The following is a 17,885-nucleotide window of genomic DNA, read 5'->3' on the forward strand; positions in this document are numbered from 1 at the left end:
GTGGCTTTCAGTTTTTAATGACAAGAAAAGGAAAATAGTTGAATTGGATGGTAAAATAAAAATTTAAGACTTCTCACTTATTTTAAAAAAATCATAGAAGAAAAATGTGTACATCTACTTACAAGCGAAAATGCCAACAGTCATTTGATCTCTTTGGTGATCACCAAGAGTTAAAGGATTCAAATCTTATCTCCGATCATTATTTGCGATTTGTCACTTTTAGTGACTTTCTTTGATGAAATTGTAAAAATGTTATTACAAAAAAAAAAAAAACTTACAAGTGAAAAGGAAAAAATAAAGTTTACACTTATTAATCTGATCCGTCCATTGAAACAAATCAAAATATAAAAGTTCAACCGTCAATTGCTTAACATTGGCAATTAACCCAGGTTGTAACTTTTGTTTTTATTGCCTCGCTTTACTGCTGCTGCTGCTTGAAGTTCAGGTTCAAGTTCAAGAAGGCCAGCCTAAACAAACAGAAAAACATCACTTTGGAAGAATAAAAGGGCATTTGGGTTCCTTGAAGGCTTGACCCCCAACTCTGCAGTCTGCCCGTTCTCTATCCTTTAGAAAACCACTCAAGGTGAGTTGGTCAAATCGCTATATTCTGAAATTGGAACATCATGTTCGTTGTTTTTAGCAGATATCCGTGCTGTTTGCTCCAGTCACGAGTTGGAATTGCGTTTAGATGGTGACATTGATTGTATGCTTTCTGCTTGACTTGAACTACGAGATGCCCAGGACATGTTCGATTGTTTGCCAAGTACATGCTGAACGTGCTAACTCATCCTTATCATACCCTTTTCTCGTTAACTTCCAGAATCTGCCTAGCTGTCCTCCAAATTCTCATTCCAGTAACAACTCACAGTTCATTGGTCAAATCATGGATTGAGGCTTAAGCGGCCGGAATGTAGCATGGCTTTCTCTTTTTTTGCCTTTTATCTTTCAAAAAAGTTCAGAAGTTTTTTGCATGGCATTTCTTGGAGTATCAATCATGTATTTACGTGTATGGCAGGTTTATGTCTTTTCTGTATATGATGAACTCCGCTAAATATTTCCCATTCTCCCTAGGTGGAAATTGCAACATTGGATCAACGTGAAATGTTCTGCTTGAGCGAGATTGAGCACACGTTGCGATTGCCTCCCCATCTCCTTAATCTTCCTCTTGCCGAAGCAATTAAGGGAGAACTCGAAGGTCTGTTTCTAGACAAGGTATGATGGTTGCTCTCCTTAGTTCTTCCTTTACTAGTTTTCCATTTTGGTTTCTGGTTTTGGACTACAAAGCATATGATATTTTGCATAATTACCTGAAGTGGCTCATGTTATATGTGGTGTTTGTTATCCAAGGTTATTGCAAAATTGGGGCTTTGTATATCTTTGTACGATATTAGGTCAATTGATGGCGGCTTTATCTTTCCGGGAGATGGCGCTTCAACTTATACGGTATTTCTATTGTGATATATATTACGATCTTTCTCTCAGTAATTAGAGGACTGTTTTTTATTGTTACTATCTGGTCTAGGTAATATTACATTAGCTAAAGAAAATTCACACATACGCATTACTTTTATCATGCATAATCAGGCAAATATCTACAACAAAACTGTACGCATGCATGCTTGAAGGTGCAGCTCAAGACAAATGAATATTTCATTGTCAGTTTGTTGGACTGTCCAGTATTTAATGAACTAACAAATACAGGATCTTGGTTTTTGTCAGGTGAGGTTCAGACTGCTAATGTTTCGCCCCTTTCTAGGAGAGGTTATTTCCGCAAGACTTAAAGAGTCTTCCTCCACCGGTTTACGCTGTATGTTTTAAGATTACTTTATGCATATTGAGCATACTGATTCTCGGGACAATTTTTCCTATTCTCAGTTGTTTTTCTGAGCATAAAATAGGCACTTGGAATGGTGGCTCTAATAACAGAATAGAGTCTAAACTGTCACAGCAAGTTGAGATCTTGAAGGCTTTGATGGAGCATTTATACGTTGTAACGTGCCACTGAATGTATATTGGCTTCATTTTGGTAGTAAATTAACTCGTCGAGTTTTTGAATCTCCTAGATATTTTTCAATCAAATAATCATCTTAAGGTATGATCTGCTTGTTTGAATGAAAAGCATGTCATTTTACATCCTGGTTGGAGGCATTCCTTCAGCTATTCTCTGTGAAGATCAATTTTATTCTTAGGGCTTCTGTTTTCTGCAATTACTCAGGATCAACTTTTCATGAGTCATGACTAATGACTGGGAATTTGTGCTCGCAGTATCACTTGGATTTTTTGATGACATATACATACCTAGAGCTTTGTTACCAAGTCCCTCACATGATGAGCCTGATCCAGAAGATAAGTGAGCATACGATCTAATTAGTACCCTCGAGGACAGTATTCAGTTGATTATCTTCAATACCATGAATTCATTATGAAGCCTAACTCCCCTACATCTGTGTCAATGCCCATCACAGGAACCAGGTCAGGTGGATATGGGAGTTTAATGAACAAAATTACCCTATCGATGGCATGGATGAGGTTTCTTTTGTGTTTTGATGGTCGTCACTTGCCGAATATTGGTTGAAACTCATGCAACACACTTTGAATTTGATTCTGGTGGTTGATTGCAGATTAGATTCCGGGTTCACAGCATTCAGTATCCTTCACTACCACTGGAGCAAGATGATGGTTCAAAACCTTTCGCCCCTATGCTGATCACTGTAAGGAAGCCATTCAACTTGGATTTTTCTATTACGGATTTCATGCTGGTGATTTTCCTTTTTGGTTTACTTTTCGTACCTTGATTTTCTTCTATTTATGGCCAACAATTTTCTCCAAAAAAAATCCTGTCTTTTGCACATGCAACACATGCAAGTGACCAGTGGATTTGAATATCGCTGTGTTGGTATTAACAGGGATCACTTGATGCTGATGGTTTGGGTCCCATTGCATGGTGGGTTTAACATGCTCTGGGGTGGTGATCTTTTATTGTTAGAAGAAGTTAACACAGTCAGTTGATTACTCAAGCAGCAAGCATGACCCTTCTTATATCTCTACATGAGGACATTGAACAAGAGTGCTTTCGTAGACCTTTTTAATCTCTTGTCATGACAGTCCTTTACAGCTGTCTGTCCAGTTTTCCCTTGTATTTGGGGTTTGTGTTAGGCTCGAGGGAAAGATTACTTGCATTCATAATTGGTTGCAATTCGTTGAGGCAGGAAAAGCAAGATAATATATCGTTTACTACAGAAACTCTTAACCAGAAGTTCGTATGTTAATTGTAAACTATGGGATTATATTTCGCGTTGCTGTAAGTGGTTTGATTTTGATCACTAGTTCTGGTTCATTTCACGTCTCCATGCAGAGTTTTGTTTTCTTGTTTCTGTTTTTGTTTTTTCGAGGGAGCAGAAAAGCAGGAAAAGAAAATAATACCTAATAGTTTTATAACCAAAACAACATAAAAATTGGTCTATAAAAAATTATCTTTAATTCCTTTGTATGGAGTGTTAATGACAATCTGCCCTAGAAGTCTCTTCCACTTGAATTGCTGTTGCCTTGGCTATTGTGTGTGTTTCATGTACATTAGTTGAGAACTTTCCAAATCCTCTTGGAACCCCTTCAGTTGTATCTTGGAACTTGTCGAAATTGTGGTGAATTTATTGAGCAGGGTTTTTTTTTTTTTTTTTTTTTTTTCCATAAAATGCTTATCTAACCGAATATGGATAAGAGTAAATTTTATATACACTCTCAGTGTATGCACTATCACCGTTAGATTTATGATACATGTGTAAAATTTGGATTTCAAAATTCAATTTTGCATAGTTATCATTCATCTAATATTAACAGTGTAAGAAAGATTAATACGATAGATAATGTATATGATTGAAATTAAATTTCCTTTCATTTTTTTTTTTGGCATTAACTAGGAGAAGAAAAATTAAGCTGAGCATGAGTGTTGGCTTATCATTTTTGATCACTATGTGATGTTACACTAGTAGAATGTATTCCATATGTGTGAAATTTAGATTTTGTACATTTAATCATATTTGTGTGTGTAAATCTATTAGTTTATTCATTGTTAATGTAGATTTGAAACAAAAAAAATCTTGTAACATGTATCGAAAAGCTTATAGGACTAATTCAATGTTTGACAGGAAAATAAAATGAAGAAAAAAATTACTTGAACGGTCATTAATTTTTTTTGAATAATAGAGTTTTAGCTATTTAACTTTTAAAAGTATGTATTTATCCATTAAACTATTAAATGTATAAATTTCGGGTAATTTCATCTGTTTTTATCATAAAAACTGTCAGATATAAGATTAGATTCGCACGAGTCACAAAACATAATCAAATCTAGCAGATTTAATGGTGAAAATAAACAAAATGACCCAAAATTGATCAGACTTAATAGTAAATACATAGTATTAAAAATTGAGTGACTAAAATTATAATATTCAAAATGTTCAATGGCTGTTCAGATAATTTGCTCAGAGTGAAAACGTAAGCACAGAAGTGGCATATGATTATACAAAGAAAAGAAAAAAGGAAATTGAAAGGCTGGCAAGTATAAATTGGAGTTGTCCGCCACTGTCGCATGAGAACCTCCTCCTTGGGAGTTGGGAGCAAGGATAGAAGAAGAGAAGAAGAAAAGCGGGGAATGGCAACATCTCTTAGTACACCCAAGCTAAGCACTACCCTCACTTTCCAAACCCTTTCGCTCTGCAAAAAGTTCCCAAATTTTCCCTCCTATCAATTCAGAACCCTAGACGTTGGCGTTTTTCTCTCTAGCGGCCGATGGAGCCACTCCTTTCTACGCTGCCGCCCCATCACCACCACTTCTCCCCGGGCCGAATCTACAAATGGTGCTGGCTCCGAGCCAGCTCGTAACTACGACTTTGACCTCTTCACCATTGGCGCTGGTAGCGGCGGTGTCAGAGCTTCGCGCTTCGCTGCCAATTTCGGGGCTTCTGTTGCCGTTTGTGAGCTTCCTTTCTCCACTGTCTCCTCTGATATCACCGGCGGCGTCGGCGGCACGTATAGTTCCTCAACTTTTTCTTCTTATTTTCCGCTAAGCAATTTTAACAGCGTACCATCTTATGTCGATTCTGGGATCATCAAAGTGCATAGGCTAGGCTGTTTTTGAGTTGTCAAGCATTTTATGCATTTTAACCAAGGGTATGGTTGATACTCTTGTTTAATTGATTTTTTTATATAAAAGGGCAGATTTTGATTATATTTTATAGATGAGAATGGCTGTAATTGTCACAAGTGTGTCTAGCCGATTGACCATAAATACTTTGCTTGTTTCCTAAATATTCCTGGTTAATTTCTCACTAAAGGTGTGTTCTTCGTGGATGCGTACCGAAGAAGCTACTAGTCTATGCGTCAAAGTATTCTCATGAATTTGAAGAGAGTTGTAGTTTTGGATGGAACTATGAAACTGAGCCCAAACATGATTGGAGTACCCTGATTGCGAACAAAAATGCAGAATTGCAGCGCCTAAATGGCATCTACAAGAACATTTTGAAAAATGCTGGTGTTCAGTTGATTGAAGGACGAGGAAAGGTTGGGTGATCTTCCGTGCTTAGCTCATTTTTTTAGAGACATTGTTCCTGTCAGACACTATGATTGTTATTAAAAGGAGTAAAGAACTAATTTGGATGGCCTTCTATGCGCAGGTTGTGGACCCTCACACAGTGAATGTCAATGGAAAACTCTACTCTGCAAAAAACATACTTATTTCAGTTGGAGGACGCCCATTTATTCCAGATATTCCTGGAAGTGAATTTGCTATTGATTCTGATGCAGCCCTCGATTTGCCATCAAAACCCACAAAAATTGCAATAGTTGGTGGTGGATATATAGCTGTTGAGTTTGCTGGCATTTTCAATGGCTTGTCAAGTGAAGTCCATGTATTTATAAGACAGAAGAAAGTCTTGAGGGGCTTTGACGAAGAGGTGAGGACATGGCATTAGTTTTGGAGCCTTTTATCTGTACTTCATCCCAACATATTTACTGATATAGCAGAGCTCTTCATTTTTGAATTTTGCAGATCAGGGATTTTGTCGGAGAACAGATGGCATTGAGAGGAATTGAGTTCCACTCCGAAGAGTCACCTCAGGCTGTTGAAAAATCATCAGATGGCACGTTCTCTTTGAAGACAAACAAAGGAACAGTGGACGGTTTCTCTCATATCATGTTTGCAACAGGACGTAAACCAAATACAAGGGTTAGTCCTTTGTTCTGTTTGACTAACTATTCTATCTGGGACTGCAACCTTTGGGAAATGGGATGGCATTATAGTTTGGATGTTGCCTGTTTGTTGTCCTTCCCTGGATTATTTTTGTTGTTCTGTTTTTTTGATCTCTGTTCTTCATAAACATGGATGCTTGCAATGGGAAGAGTTAAAACCTTTACTTTCGGGAAATCGGCTAGCTTAGAAGTTGCATTAGCTAGCTGCGAGTGGAATGTAATTTAGATGTTAAGCTATTGACTTGCATGGCAGAATTTGGGACTGGAGGATGTTGGAGTCAAATTGACAAAAAATGGAGCAATTGAGGTATTTTATCCATGTTTTCACTGTTTTCTTGCCCCCAGTATCATATACCTATTCCCAAGTGCATATAGGTAATTCTTGGTTTCCTCATTAGGTTGATGAATATTCCCGTTCGTCAGTTCCATCAATTTGGGCTGTTGGAGATGCTACTGATAGGGTAAATTTGACTCCAGTCGCCTTAATGGAGGGTGGGGCACTGGCAAAAACTATTTTTGCTAATGAGCCAACTAGACCAGATTACAGGTGCTCATCATGTCTTGTCTCAATCTCTTTGGTGGGTTCTGAGTGTGAATAATCCTCGGAAAAAAAGCATATAAAGTTGATTTCTGTTCGTGCTACTTTGGTACTGCTATTGCCAATATGCTGTGTGCCTCTCTAACCAGGTTTTTCTTTTCTTTGAGCAGAGCTATACCATCTGCCGTGTTTTCACAGCCACCAATTGGGCAAGTTGGTCTCACTGAAGAACAGGTTGGCAAATTTTGAAATTACGTGCAAAAGCTACGATTGTCTGTTAAATGTAACTTGTTAAGGTTTTACAGGCCATAAAAGAATATGGTGACGTTGATATTTTCACAGCAAACTTCAGGCCATTAAAAGCAACTCTCTCTGGTCTTCCAGATCGAGTTTTTATCAAGCTTATAGTATGTGCAAAGACAGACATTGTCCTGGGGTTGCACATGTGTGGAGATGACGCCCCAGAAATTGTGCAGGTTGCTGTCTTCCTTTGGTTACACCCGCTCATCTTGATAATATGTTTCATAGAGGATCTATGGATGATATAATGTGGTTCTTGTATGAAACTCCAGGGTTTTGCAGTGGCAGTGAAATCTGGCTTGACAAAATCAGATTTTGATGCAACAGTTGGTATTCACCCAACAACGGCAGAGGAGCTTGTCACAATGAGGACACCAGCACGAAAGGTTCGAAGGAGTGTGCCTGAGGTCAGTCTTTGGCTATACCTTAATCTGGATCAAATTAACTGCCCTCCCTGATCACCTTTTTATTAGACAAAGCCCTGATCGGTTTAATTAACCTCAGATATTTGAGATCTTTACCTTACTACTCTTGCTAACACTCTGTCTATTATGTAAAAATTTTGAAATTTTGAGTATACTGTTATTAAACAAGAAATTTACCAAAAAATAAGTATCTTAAAATAACAAGGATCCTCTTTGTATCAACTCTAGAGATCCCTCCCCCTTCCCCCTCCACACCAAAAAAACAGTCTTGGTTTAGGCATTACAATTCTAGCAGCTGTTTTACAGTGAAAAATAAGTATCTTAAATTACAAGGATCCTCTTTGTCTCAACCCTAGAGATCCCTCACCCCTCCCTTCTCCACACAAAAAGAACAAAGTCTTGGTTTAGGCATTATAATTCTAGCAGCTGTTTTACAAGGAGTATCTTAAATTACAAGGGTCTTATTTGTCTCAACTCTAGAGATCCCTCCCCCATCCCTCCTCCACACAAAAAGAACAAAGTCTTGGTTTACGCATTATAATTCTGGCAGCTGTTTTACCAGAATTTACGTTTAGCACCAATTAGTTGTTACATTTTTCTTGTGCAGTTTGCTTCCAGCCTAGAGCCAGTATTTTTCTCATTGCTGCTGCTTTCTTCTGAGCCTTAACTTATACAATTGAATTTATGTTTTCATCCCTCAGGGAAAGACAGACTCCGAGATTAAAGCCGCTGCTGGAGTTTGAACTAGTTGGCCAAGCAATTTGTGCGATGCATAACATTCAAAGTTTGGAGGGGTAAGAGCATGGTTAACAAATAATCTTTTTGGGTTGTTGATGCTACTTTTTTTCTAGTTTAACCTATTCATGTGTTTTCCTGTTTCCGCACCTGTGTTTCTTTTATTTGTTCTTTTTTTTTGGGATGGTAGTGAAACATCTTACTATTGAGAGAAAAGGGTATGGTGTAGACATTTTTTGTCACTTTTTGTTTTTCCTTATTTACCCTCCCACTAAAATGCTAATTAGCAAAAACCTCCAATAACCACCAATAACTTCTTTTTCCTTTTCTGTTTAACAACACAAAAAAAAAATTCACATTACACAACGTAATAAAACCTTTTAATAACTGCTTATTGTTTTTCCTTATAATTTTTTTTAATTTGAACACGCAAAGGGCGTGCATTTCCCACTAGTTGCATTTAAAAGATGCGGCAAAGCTACTGTTTTTAATCATATCTATCATTTTTCCAACTATGCATAACGTCATGACATTTTGTTGAATGTTGAATGGTGATCATTCTTGAAAATGCTTCTGTTCTGCTATTGATTTCCAGCTGACGCTCTCAGCTGATTAGGGAATCCAATTTTTCCAAGTGGTTTTTTTATTTTCTTAGGTTGTTTTGGAAGCTAATTGAAACTCCTCACAACCTTTTGAATGGTGTAAAATGAGTGCAGCTAGACAATTATACTGGAAAAGTTGTTCCTGCTCTCTAATTGGGATTTCGTCATGTCATTGTCAAAAACTTATGAAAGTAATGTGGTTCATCTTCTTTCACTTAATTTACCCACATCCGGAGGCCACTTTGTTATTGCGGACAATAGTTGTTAAATGGAATTCAGGGTTAGGGAAGGAAAAGGTTCAACATCTTCTAGTGGCCTTGATCAGAAAATATTCATGATCACTTCTAAGTCGTTATGGTGTAGGAAAATGGCGAAGATCATGATGAATATCAGCATTCTAGCGCCTTCTCCACTATGTTTATATACTCGAATGAATAATAGTTCTACAAGTGATGGGAATTTTTCTTTTTTCCTTTCCATTTCCTTGTCATTCTGGAGTTAATGTTTCAGACAAGGAAACTTAACAGTGCCTGGTGGATATAGAAAGTACGGAAGTCATTCGCAATCAACAGTTGGCGTGGGAGTTTTATGCATGGCAGATCCGTGAGATCTCCCGTACATCACGTTGTACATAAGATGTCCCTGACATGATAGTATTGTCTGGAGCAGCCACGATGGTGGTGAAGGCAACCGGTGTTTGTAGATTTACTTTGTTGAATAATTTGCAAGATTGCCTGCAAATAGAGCAGTTAATAGGTTCTCTTCCCTTTGGTGATTGAGCTAGGGACGAAATTTATAAAAGGACTTTGTTAAACCAGATTTTGTGAGTGTATAAGAACGGTTCTGTTACAAGTATTTCTTTTGTATTTAGTAAATTTTCTAGCGACGGTACGTGATGGCGTAATGTGGTATTTTCTGGCTGGGCTCATCCTTGGAGTACCCCACGGAATTGCCGAGAAACAATAATGGTGGTGTTCCTTTATACAAGTCCTAGATTTTCAATTCACGTACCATGACATTACTTGATCATTAGTTCTTGGTAGTGTCCTTTATTGGTAAAGGAACCCATGCAAGCCCACGACTGGTTTTGAGGTTGCGGGATGGATCAAACTGGATGAGGTCGACAAACTAGATGTAATTACTGGCCTTTGACAGGACGGGCTTTATAAGGCTCAAGGCAATTTTCAGATCGAGCGATACCTCAATCTGGTGTTTATTCGTGGATTAATTTGACGTACACTGGTTAAGATAAGATTACACCTTTTCAAGTATGCTACTGCATATCTTGAACAAGATTTTATTCAACATGCGATCATTCGTGCGATTTGATTGTCTAACCAGTCATCCGCTGGGAGGAACTGTGAAAAGATCACACTCCGGTTTGAAGAATCAGAGCAGAACTCTTTCATCTCTCTCCTTTGACAAGTCTCTGACCTCCGAAGGCTAATCAAACTCCGGCAAATTATACAAACCCATGCTAAGTTGGCTGAGATGAATGTGGATCATCGAGCCTGGGGCGTTCTGCTTGGACCCACCGGCCCTCCCTGTTTCTTACCATCCCTTTGTTCTCAACTTGCCTCCAATTCGGTGGGATACAGTGGTGATCCTTTAAGAAATCGCACGCCTTGTTCACAAGAGCAATGTCCCTTCCACTCGCAAGCACAAACCTTTGCCCTTTTCCATGGTATCTGCATCACACAGTAGTATTTGCGTAGGCAAAACGATGTGGAAAGCTTAAAAAAATTTAAAAAAAAAAAAAAAGGAACTAGAGCTTGCCAAGTTTTTCCAACCTCCCAAAAACAAAAACCAAAAAAAAAAAAAAAGCCAATAAAGCTATGGTTCCACCAGGTCAAGACACAAATAAAGATGCTTTAAACATGGATGCCTGCAATCTTTCACTTTCAGTTGCCGGACCCAGATCGTGAAAGCCCTTTTGGACGATATGATATACTAGTATTCTAATTCTTTGGTCCTCCGACTGATTGAAAATGAAGTGGTTCTCATCTGAAATGGCATGTATCCATGCCACGACAAATAGCTAAACTTTGGCTCTCTCTGTGTCTTTTCCATTTACGATGACTTCATCCCTGTATTTTGATTCTTGCTTTTAAGACTTGACCGAAAAATAATCATTCAAATGTGTCTTTCACCCTCCCTACGTCCTTCTCACCCCTAACTACACGCTAACCCTGATACGAGGGAAAGACTTGATAAAATTAATCATCAAACTAACTAGTTGTGCTATTTGTATTTGAGAAGGATTGTTTTGATTAGTTCTACATCAAAGCGTCCATTTGAACTCCGCCAAAATTGAATAAGAACTAGTAGCACTCGAACTATAAGAACAACGCAAATTTCCATTTCCATTTTCCAGCTTGAAGAAGAACTGAAAAACCTCTATTTTTTCCCCTCAAAAGACTATCTAAAAATGAAAACTGTGTATAACTAATCAGTAAAGAGATCCAGAACTAGCCATTAGTCTCTAGTCTTGTCTTGGTCCCATTGGTAGTACGTCGTTTAATCGCACTATGAATGCATTATTATTAAGGATTGCAGCAGGTGGAAACTAGAAAGTGCGACTCACCCATCAAGCAAGTGCAGATGAGCCTCCAAGTTATGGGCACAGACGGGATCCGTGGTAGGCTTGAGAAAGGGAGAATTGTTGTGATCCAGGGCCAGCTCCACACCAACGTGCGAGTAACTCCACGGCAATCCCTCCGCCAACTTCATAACCACCGGCGGCACATTTTCGTTGAAAAACATACCGGGAGACTTGGGCACCACGTCGTGAACATTGACCACCCTCAGGACTTTTAGCCCGAGCCCTTCCACTCTTTGCTTAAACCTAACATTCCCGACTCTTGGACCTGAAAACGAATACACGCAAACCGGCACTCCCCGACTGTCTCGACTAACGTTTATCCCCGTCTCAACGATGTCGTATCCGCTCAATGTCGCCAAAGCACTCCCCAAACTGTGCCCCGTTATACTAATGCTCAGTTCCTCCTCCTCGTCGGAATACATTTCTATCAATCTTTTGACCTCGGTCAGAATTTGCTCCCGTGCTGAGAACTTGCAGAAGCGGCAGCTCTCGTCCTTGTCAGTATAGAGATCCAGGAATCCCGACTCAACCTTGACAGTTGGATCGGGACACGGAATTTTATCAGATGAAATTGGCCTGAGGAAGTCCATCATGTCAGCTATCCACTCCAGCCGGGTGACTGTTCCCCTCCAGGCGATGCATATGTCGCGCCGCCCTAACTTCCTGGAGGTTTCGTCGTTGGACACCGCCACATAGCCTATCCAGTTTGCATTCTTGCTCCAGACTTTAGGCCATCGGGATTGCTTGAAAAAATTTGGGAGATTAATGTTAGATGTCGCGTAGAGGTAACGGGTGACGTCGTACCCATACTGCAGCATTTCCAGCTCCTCGAAGAACTTTGTGCGGGTGAATTTGCAGCTTCCGCAATATATGGAGTAAGGATCAAAGTCGAAAGCATCGTAACAAGCCTGAGCCATCTCTCCGTAACGGATTAGCTCAGTGCGTAAAAGTGGATCCATGGGATCAAGCATGCCGACCCAGTCGTTTTCGCCGTGCATATCCCTCCAGCAATCCGCTAATTTCCTTCCAATCTCGGCAGCGAGTTGGTTGTTAATGTCATGATGTTCGTCCAGCAAACTGGTTCCTTCTTCCAACTCTGTAGCGACGGATGAGAAGTGGGATTGATTAGTTTTAGAGGTGGCTCGTCCGAGCACCAGAGATGCGAGCTTATGATTCCTGTTGCTGGATTCTTTGCGCTGATACTGCAGCTGCTTTTTGCAGAAAACGGAATGATAAAGTGAAAACTGTTTTGGAGTTTCAAAGGCAGCGAGCTGTAATACATCTTGCTTGAAGGAAACTGGAGGCGTCTTGCATAGGGAGAGAGCCATACTTGGCTGATGAATATTCAGCCTCAACAAAAGGATGATGGAGCGCGGAGGAGTAATCAAATACTATTACTAGTTTTATACTACACCTGATATGGTTGGAACTTGGAACCTGGAAACTGGAATGACTGGCTGGATGGGGTTTGAGTACACTTCAGATTAGTGACACATAAATACAAAAAAAATTAATTAGTGTCTGATCGGATTCTATGCATACACATATACCTATACATACATACGTACGTACGTAGGCCAATCCTATGCAAGTATACAACTAACGTAGTCTATAGCATTCATCATCTGGTTGGATGATTCTCAACGCTTCAGCACTAATTATCTCTTTTTAATTCAAGTCCTCGTTTGGAGTGAGACTCTTCCATGATCTTCAAGAATCCACCGAGGCATTAATTATTATCAAGGAAAATGCTCGTTAACTTGCTCCCAATGTCGAATTTAACTCTAAAAGAGTAACTTTACTATGCGCATCCATTCCTATGGAGTCAACTTTAGGAACATGATCCACATACCATTACAGACTCTTTTGCGATCAAAGTTGCGAAATCCTGAGGGTTTATGACCATGCTGATGCTGCTTGTCATTTACGGAAGGTCGGGGGATGATTAATTGTGGTTGCTCATGGTCATGGTCCTCCCCCAGCTAGCCCATAATGTTTGCTGGAGCATGCGTTGGACCTCTACTATGCACTTTCTTTTTTCTGTTGTTTGATGGCTATCTGTCCCCCTTGTCCGTGAATTAGCTGACAACATTTTCTGCTGAGATGATTGAATCCTCAATGAAGTTATTAAAGCTGATATCTCACCATTCTGTGTGTTTGTATATTGTTTCGACTACAATATGTAAGATCTCACCCGATGCCTTTTTTAAGAATTTTTTTTTTTTAAAAAAGTAAAGCAAGTAGAAATTTCCAATTATAATGAATCAGATATAAAGAAAAGAAATTAGCCTGTTTGTTGTGTATTTCGCTATGATAGCTGGAGTTTAATATATAAAAGAAAGAAAGATTTATTCTGGCAATTTAATTATCCGACCGAAAAGAGAAATCCTCTGACTCCAAGATATGACTATGACGACGTTCCAAGAAACATCCAACTCTTCAGTCTTCATTGCATGTGGTTATTGAGTTTCAGAAATCGGAAGTGAACAAGTATTTATTTAGTAGTAAAATTTTTTTGGTCCTTCGGGGAAGTTCAATGGTCAAGGAAATGAGACATGTATCCTGTTTAATTTATTGGTTTGATGCAGCACATGGTTCCTCTTCACAATTTAATGGTTTGGTAGGCTTAAGAGAGTTATATTATAGTGTGTGTATATGACGTGGTTTTTGGTGATCAAAATGAAAAGGCATTAAAACTACTTAAACAAAGGGCAGGCATGGGTGTAGCATAGTCACTGGTTATTGGCGTCTTAGCCTCCCAATCAAATAGAGAATGGTAGGTAGACTCGTTATTAGTTTTCAAAAGGTTCTCGTGACTACCGCCTTTTGTCCGGCAAGCAAGTTTTTGGCCAAATTTGCCTGTTACTGGTTTTTTAACAAGTTTAATTACAGTAATCTAAAAAGATTTTTCAAAATTTTTAAATTATACATCTCAAAATATCAAAAAAGTTACGCACTTCAAAAAAATTTTTCTACAACTTTTACAGTAAAATTTTAGACAAGATCTAAAAAACTCACTTATCAAACGAGACCTACGTCTCTGTACGAAACATCCATCTATCTTCATACCATATACTACTGCTTACTTAGTATACATGAACACTGCCCAATTAATATTGTCCGCAGCCACTAATTTTTTTTGTTCTTTTATTGTAGCAACTTAATGCAAGCACGCACATGCTTGCTTGTTGTTCCGAGGTTAATTAATTTACGCAATCGATGAGGTTGGTCCGCTGTTGCTCTCATTCTTCGTTTTTAGATATATTAATTTGAATGAATGATTGAAATAGGTAGAAGCAGTACGTACGTACGAGACTAATTAATACAACCTTGCCCTGGTTAAAGAAAAGAAACACAACCATCCACCGTCCCAGTCGTTGAGAAATGATGCTGACCCGGTCCCCCCACCACCAAGCCCCCCTCAAAAAAAAAAAAAAAAAAAAAAAAATCTAAAGGTGATTAAAAGAAGTCAAGGATTGGAGTGAAATCTTCGAGCAGGCAGCTGTATATATTCTCGTTCTTGCGGACCACAAAAGCGAAAACAAAATAGCGAAATTTTCTGCTTAAGATTTTTTTTTTTTTTTTTTTTTTTTGGAAAGAAAAAAAGTATTGGATTGGAATTTGGATCCAAGGAGTTGATCCAAGTAATTGATTTAATTAGTTTGGTGACAGCTTTCAAGGATTTCGAGTACGTGCATGATTTATTTGATCCAGTTACTGTAGCATTTTTTGTGATGTGATGTATGTGAGATAAAAAGGTGATTGGAAATTGTGTGTGTGATGTAAGCAAAACAAAATCTGAAATAAATCTTGCAAACTTTCTTTGTCCAAACAAATCTGACTGTTTAGAGAAACCCCATGTGGGATTTCAAAGTTAATCTTGTTGTGACGACGAGGATAACATATTTTAATTTCCTCAAAATAAAATAATTGAACTCCCTTTGGTGCTATACAGCCAACCGTGTGGGCGCAGTAACATCTGACAAAAGAAAAAGAAGGAATCAGGAAGCAGAAATTAGGCGATGATGTTGTTTGCTGTTATCGTGTTCAGAATCGGAGTGATCATAGAGTTTGGGGCGATCAGGCTGCACCCATCTCCCGTCTTTGTTCTTCACCATCCCTTTATTCTCATTCTGCCTCCAGTGCGGCGGAATGCGGTGATGATCCTTCAAGAAGTCGCAGTCTTTGTTCACCAGTGCAGGATCTCTTCCGGTTGCCAGCACAAATCTATGCCCTTTTCCATGGTATCTGCACCCACCATCGATCAGAAGTTAACTCGTTCTATGAAATCATTTATTCCCGCCCGAGTACTGGCAAATGGCTTCTTTTTCTTCTTCTATAATTTTTTTTTTTTTTTGAAAAAAGAGAGAGAGCGAGATTTTGAGTACGTGAAGGAGGAGAGACTAACCCGTCGAGTAGATGCAGGTGAGCTTCGAGGTTGTGAGCACAGCCAGGGTCAGCATTTGGTTTCAGGAATGGCGAGTTCTTATGATCCAAGGCCAGCTCCACCCCCACGTGGGAGTAACTCCAAGGCAGGCCTTGGGCCAATTTCATCACCATTGCCGGCACCTTTTCGTTGAAAAAAATTCCAGGCGATTTAGGCACCAGATCATGAACATTTACCACCCTCAGCACCTTCACCCCCAGCAGTTCAAGTCTCTCCTTGAACCTCACATTCCCAACTCTGGGCCCTGAGAACGAAAACACGCATACAGGGATTGCGCTGCTATCCTCCCTTACATGTACGCCCGTCTCAGCAATATCATATGCACTCAACACCGCCAGTGCGCTGCCCAAGCTGTGGCCTGTAATTGTCATGCTTATTTCCTCGTTGCGGTGCATATTCACCAGCCTCTTTAGCTCGCCCAGAATTTGTTCTCTAGCTGAATACCTGCAAAATCGACAGCTTTCGTCCTTGTCAGTATAGAGATCCACAAAGCCTGATTCCACTTTAACCCCTGGATCAGGGCAGGGAATCTTATCTGCAGAGATTGGTTTTAGGAAGTCCATCATATCTGCTATCCATTCTAGGCGCGTCACCGTCCCCCTCCAGGCAACAGTTATGTCGCGACGGCCTAATCGTTTTGTTGTTTCGGCGTTTGACACGGCTATGTATCCTATCCAATTAGCGTTTTTGCTCCAAACCTTAGGCCACCTCGATTTCTTGAAGAAATTTGGGAGATTAATGTTAGACGTAGCATAGATATACCGAGTTACCTCGTACCCATGCTCCGTCATCCCCAAACTCCGGAAGAATTTATGACGTTCAAACCTGCAAGTTCCACAGTACTTGGAAAAGGGATCAAAGTCGAAAGCATCGTAACAAGCTTGAGCCATCTCGCCGTACCGGATGAGCTCAGTTCGGAGCAGTGGATCCATTGGGTCAAGCTGTCCTGCCCAATCATCTTCTCCGTGTATATATCTCCACGCATCCGCTACCGATTGCTTCTCCGGCAACTTCTCAGTAACGTCATCGTGATTTTCATGAAGCTCATTAATTGCCTGTGACAAGCAAGGATCACTTGGTTTTCCTATCAAATTCAAGACGCACCTTTTCTGATTTCCTCTTTTCACCAAGCCCTTCTTGATTTGAGATGTTTGGCCAAAATGCACACCTGCTCCTGCAGGGACATTCTTAACATCAGTAGGCACGCAGTGCCCAAATTGCAAGATTCTAGAGGAAAGGGATAAATGATGCAGAGAGAGGGCCATTGCAAGCCAGCTCGATCAGACACGAGCAGAGAAGTTGGTATGAAATGAGGGTCGAAACGGCCAAAGGATATATATTATACGGCTGTAGTGTACATACTTGGCTTGGGAGTCAGCTGATGAGCTTGCGTACGAACCCTTGGACGTTGGACACCCGATTTCTTCTTTGACTGAATGCACCGTTAAAATAATCATCTGCATGCGCCTTGTTCAGGTGCACCGATTCCCACTGGCCGGACCTTGAAAAATTATTCAACGTGATAAAAACTTATTGAGCGAAGTACATGATTTGTCCTTTAAAAAATACTCATGTATCTCGTGCAATGAATACTTGCATGCTACGTCATTTTAAGTGGTTGTTGAACTTCGATGCCATACATGTGCACGTAATTGGCTGGAAGTATCATCAGATCAATGTGTGCCCTGTGCGAGCGATGGTTGAGAAAAACTTAGAAATGCAAACGAGTCCAGTCAAGTTTCGATTTAATTTTATCGAATTTTCAATATAAAGTTCGAAGTCGAGTTCAATCTCAAATTTTAACCAAATCGAGCACGAGCTGAAAAAAATAAAATATTTTATTTTATTTTTTAAAAAATGAACAAAATAGTAATTTTTCTTAATAAATAATAAAATATTGTGAATATATATATATTTTTTTTATTATTAAATAAAATTTATATATAAAATCAAGTTAAATACCTTTGAATTCGAGTTCGAACTTGGGCTC

At 39.4% G+C, this 17,885-nt stretch overlaps 4 protein-coding genes across 15 annotated transcripts; 2 read left to right on the forward strand and 2 right to left on the reverse strand.

The window, feature by feature from the left end:
* The first annotated feature begins 152 nt into the window (after positions 1 to 152).
* Positions 153 to 3,337, forward strand: LOC140003664 (uncharacterized). 5 transcript variants are annotated; one of them, XM_072082898.1, is made up of 8 exons: positions 164 to 763; positions 1,072 to 1,212; positions 1,348 to 1,443; positions 1,720 to 1,807; positions 2,266 to 2,350; positions 2,466 to 2,529; positions 2,622 to 2,759; positions 2,907 to 3,337. In XM_072082898.1, the coding sequence occupies exons 1-8, from the start codon at positions 689 to 691 to the stop codon at positions 2,952 to 2,954; spliced, it is 735 nt and encodes a 244-aa protein (XP_071938999.1). In that variant the 5' UTR covers positions 164 to 688; the 3' UTR covers positions 2,955 to 3,337. The 5 variants fall into 5 exon arrangements, with proteins under 5 accessions (XP_071939002.1, XP_071938999.1, XP_071939004.1 ...); XM_072082903.1 differs by having other exon boundaries at positions 173 to 583; XM_072082899.1 differs by having other exon boundaries at positions 185 to 763; positions 2,622 to 2,711.
* Positions 3,338 to 4,561: 1,224 nt separating this feature from the next.
* On the forward strand, positions 4,562 to 9,701 carry LOC140003665 (glutathione reductase, chloroplastic-like). 7 transcript variants are annotated; one of them, XR_011841772.1, is made up of 11 exons: positions 4,562 to 5,028; positions 5,334 to 5,559; positions 5,673 to 5,951; positions 6,047 to 6,223; positions 6,500 to 6,553; positions 6,645 to 6,793; positions 6,955 to 7,018; positions 7,090 to 7,260; positions 7,357 to 7,491; positions 8,211 to 8,303; positions 9,345 to 9,701. XR_011841772.1 is itself a non-coding variant. In XM_072082911.1 (10 exons), exons 1-10 carry the CDS (start codon positions 4,589 to 4,591, stop codon positions 8,250 to 8,252), a joined length of 1,737 nt encoding a protein of 578 aa, XP_071939012.1. In that variant the 5' UTR covers positions 4,562 to 4,588; the 3' UTR covers positions 8,253 to 8,486. The 7 variants fall into 7 exon arrangements, 1 of the variants encoding a protein (XP_071939012.1); XR_011841773.1 differs by having other exon boundaries at positions 9,357 to 9,701; XR_011841774.1 differs by having other exon boundaries at positions 9,374 to 9,701.
* A 317-nt stretch (positions 9,702 to 10,018) lies between these two features.
* LOC113715676 (phospholipase A1-Igamma1, chloroplastic) lies at positions 10,019 to 12,914 on the reverse strand. Its single transcript, XM_027239961.2, has 2 exons — positions 11,431 to 12,914; positions 10,019 to 10,534 (listed from the first exon to the last, which is right to left on the reverse strand). The coding sequence occupies exons 1-2, from the start codon at positions 12,774 to 12,776 to the stop codon at positions 10,324 to 10,326; spliced, it is 1,557 nt and encodes a 518-aa protein (XP_027095762.2). The 5' UTR covers positions 12,777 to 12,914; the 3' UTR covers positions 10,019 to 10,323.
* A 2,352-nt stretch (positions 12,915 to 15,266) lies between these two features.
* LOC140003666 (phospholipase A1-Igamma2, chloroplastic-like) lies at positions 15,267 to 17,466 on the reverse strand. Of its 2 annotated transcripts, XM_072082920.1 has the most exons (3): positions 17,258 to 17,462; positions 15,857 to 17,069; positions 15,267 to 15,696 (listed from the first exon to the last, which is right to left on the reverse strand). In XM_072082920.1, the coding sequence occupies exons 2-3, from the start codon at positions 16,825 to 16,827 to the stop codon at positions 15,450 to 15,452; spliced, it is 1,218 nt and encodes a 405-aa protein (XP_071939021.1). In that variant the 5' UTR covers positions 16,828 to 17,069; positions 17,258 to 17,462; the 3' UTR covers positions 15,267 to 15,449. The 2 variants fall into 2 exon arrangements, with proteins under 2 accessions (XP_071939021.1, XP_071939019.1); XM_072082918.1 differs by having other exon boundaries at positions 15,857 to 17,466.
* Between the last annotated feature and the right edge of the window lie 419 nt (positions 17,467 to 17,885).

The sequence above is a fragment of the Coffea arabica genome, chromosome 1c (genome assembly GCF_036785885.1).
Source record: "Coffea arabica cultivar ET-39 chromosome 1c, Coffea Arabica ET-39 HiFi, whole genome shotgun sequence".
Lineage (NCBI taxonomy): Eukaryota > Viridiplantae > Streptophyta > Magnoliopsida > Gentianales > Rubiaceae > Coffea > Coffea arabica.

Coding starts and splice junctions, on each gene's coding strand:
- LOC140003664 (XM_072082898.1), top strand. CDS start 689: ATGGTGACATTGATTGTATGCTTTCTGCTTGACTTGAACTACGAGATG. Junction 764..1,071: donor CATGTTCGATTGTTTGCCAA/GTACATGCTGAA, acceptor CATTCTCCCTAG/GTGGAAATTGCAACATTGGA. Junction 1,213..1,347: donor AAGGTCTGTTTCTAGACAAG/GTATGATGGTTG, acceptor TTGTTATCCAAG/GTTATTGCAAAATTGGGGCT.
- LOC140003665 (XM_072082911.1), top strand. CDS start 4,589: ATGAGAACCTCCTCCTTGGGAGTTGGGAGCAAGGATAGAAGAAGAGAA. Junction 6,224..6,499: donor GACGTAAACCAAATACAAGG/GTTAGTCCTTTG, acceptor CTTGCATGGCAG/AATTTGGGACTGGAGGATGT. Junction 7,492..8,210: donor TTCGAAGGAGTGTGCCTGAG/GTCAGTCTTTGG, acceptor TTCATCCCTCAG/GGAAAGACAGACTCCGAGAT.
- LOC113715676 (XM_027239961.2), bottom strand. CDS start 12,776: ATGGCTCTCTCCCTATGCAAGACGCCTCCAGTTTCCTTCAAGCAAGAT. Junction 10,535..11,430: donor CATCTGCACTTGCTTGATGG/GTGAGTCGCACT, acceptor TGTGTGATGCAG/ATACCATGGAAAAGGGCAAA.
- LOC140003666 (XM_072082918.1), bottom strand. CDS start 17,160: ATGGCCCTCTCTCTGCATCATTTATCCCTTTCCTCTAGAATCTTGCAA. Junction 15,697..15,856: donor CACCTGCATCTACTCGACGG/GTTAGTCTCTCC, acceptor TGGTGGGTGCAG/ATACCATGGAAAAGGGCATA.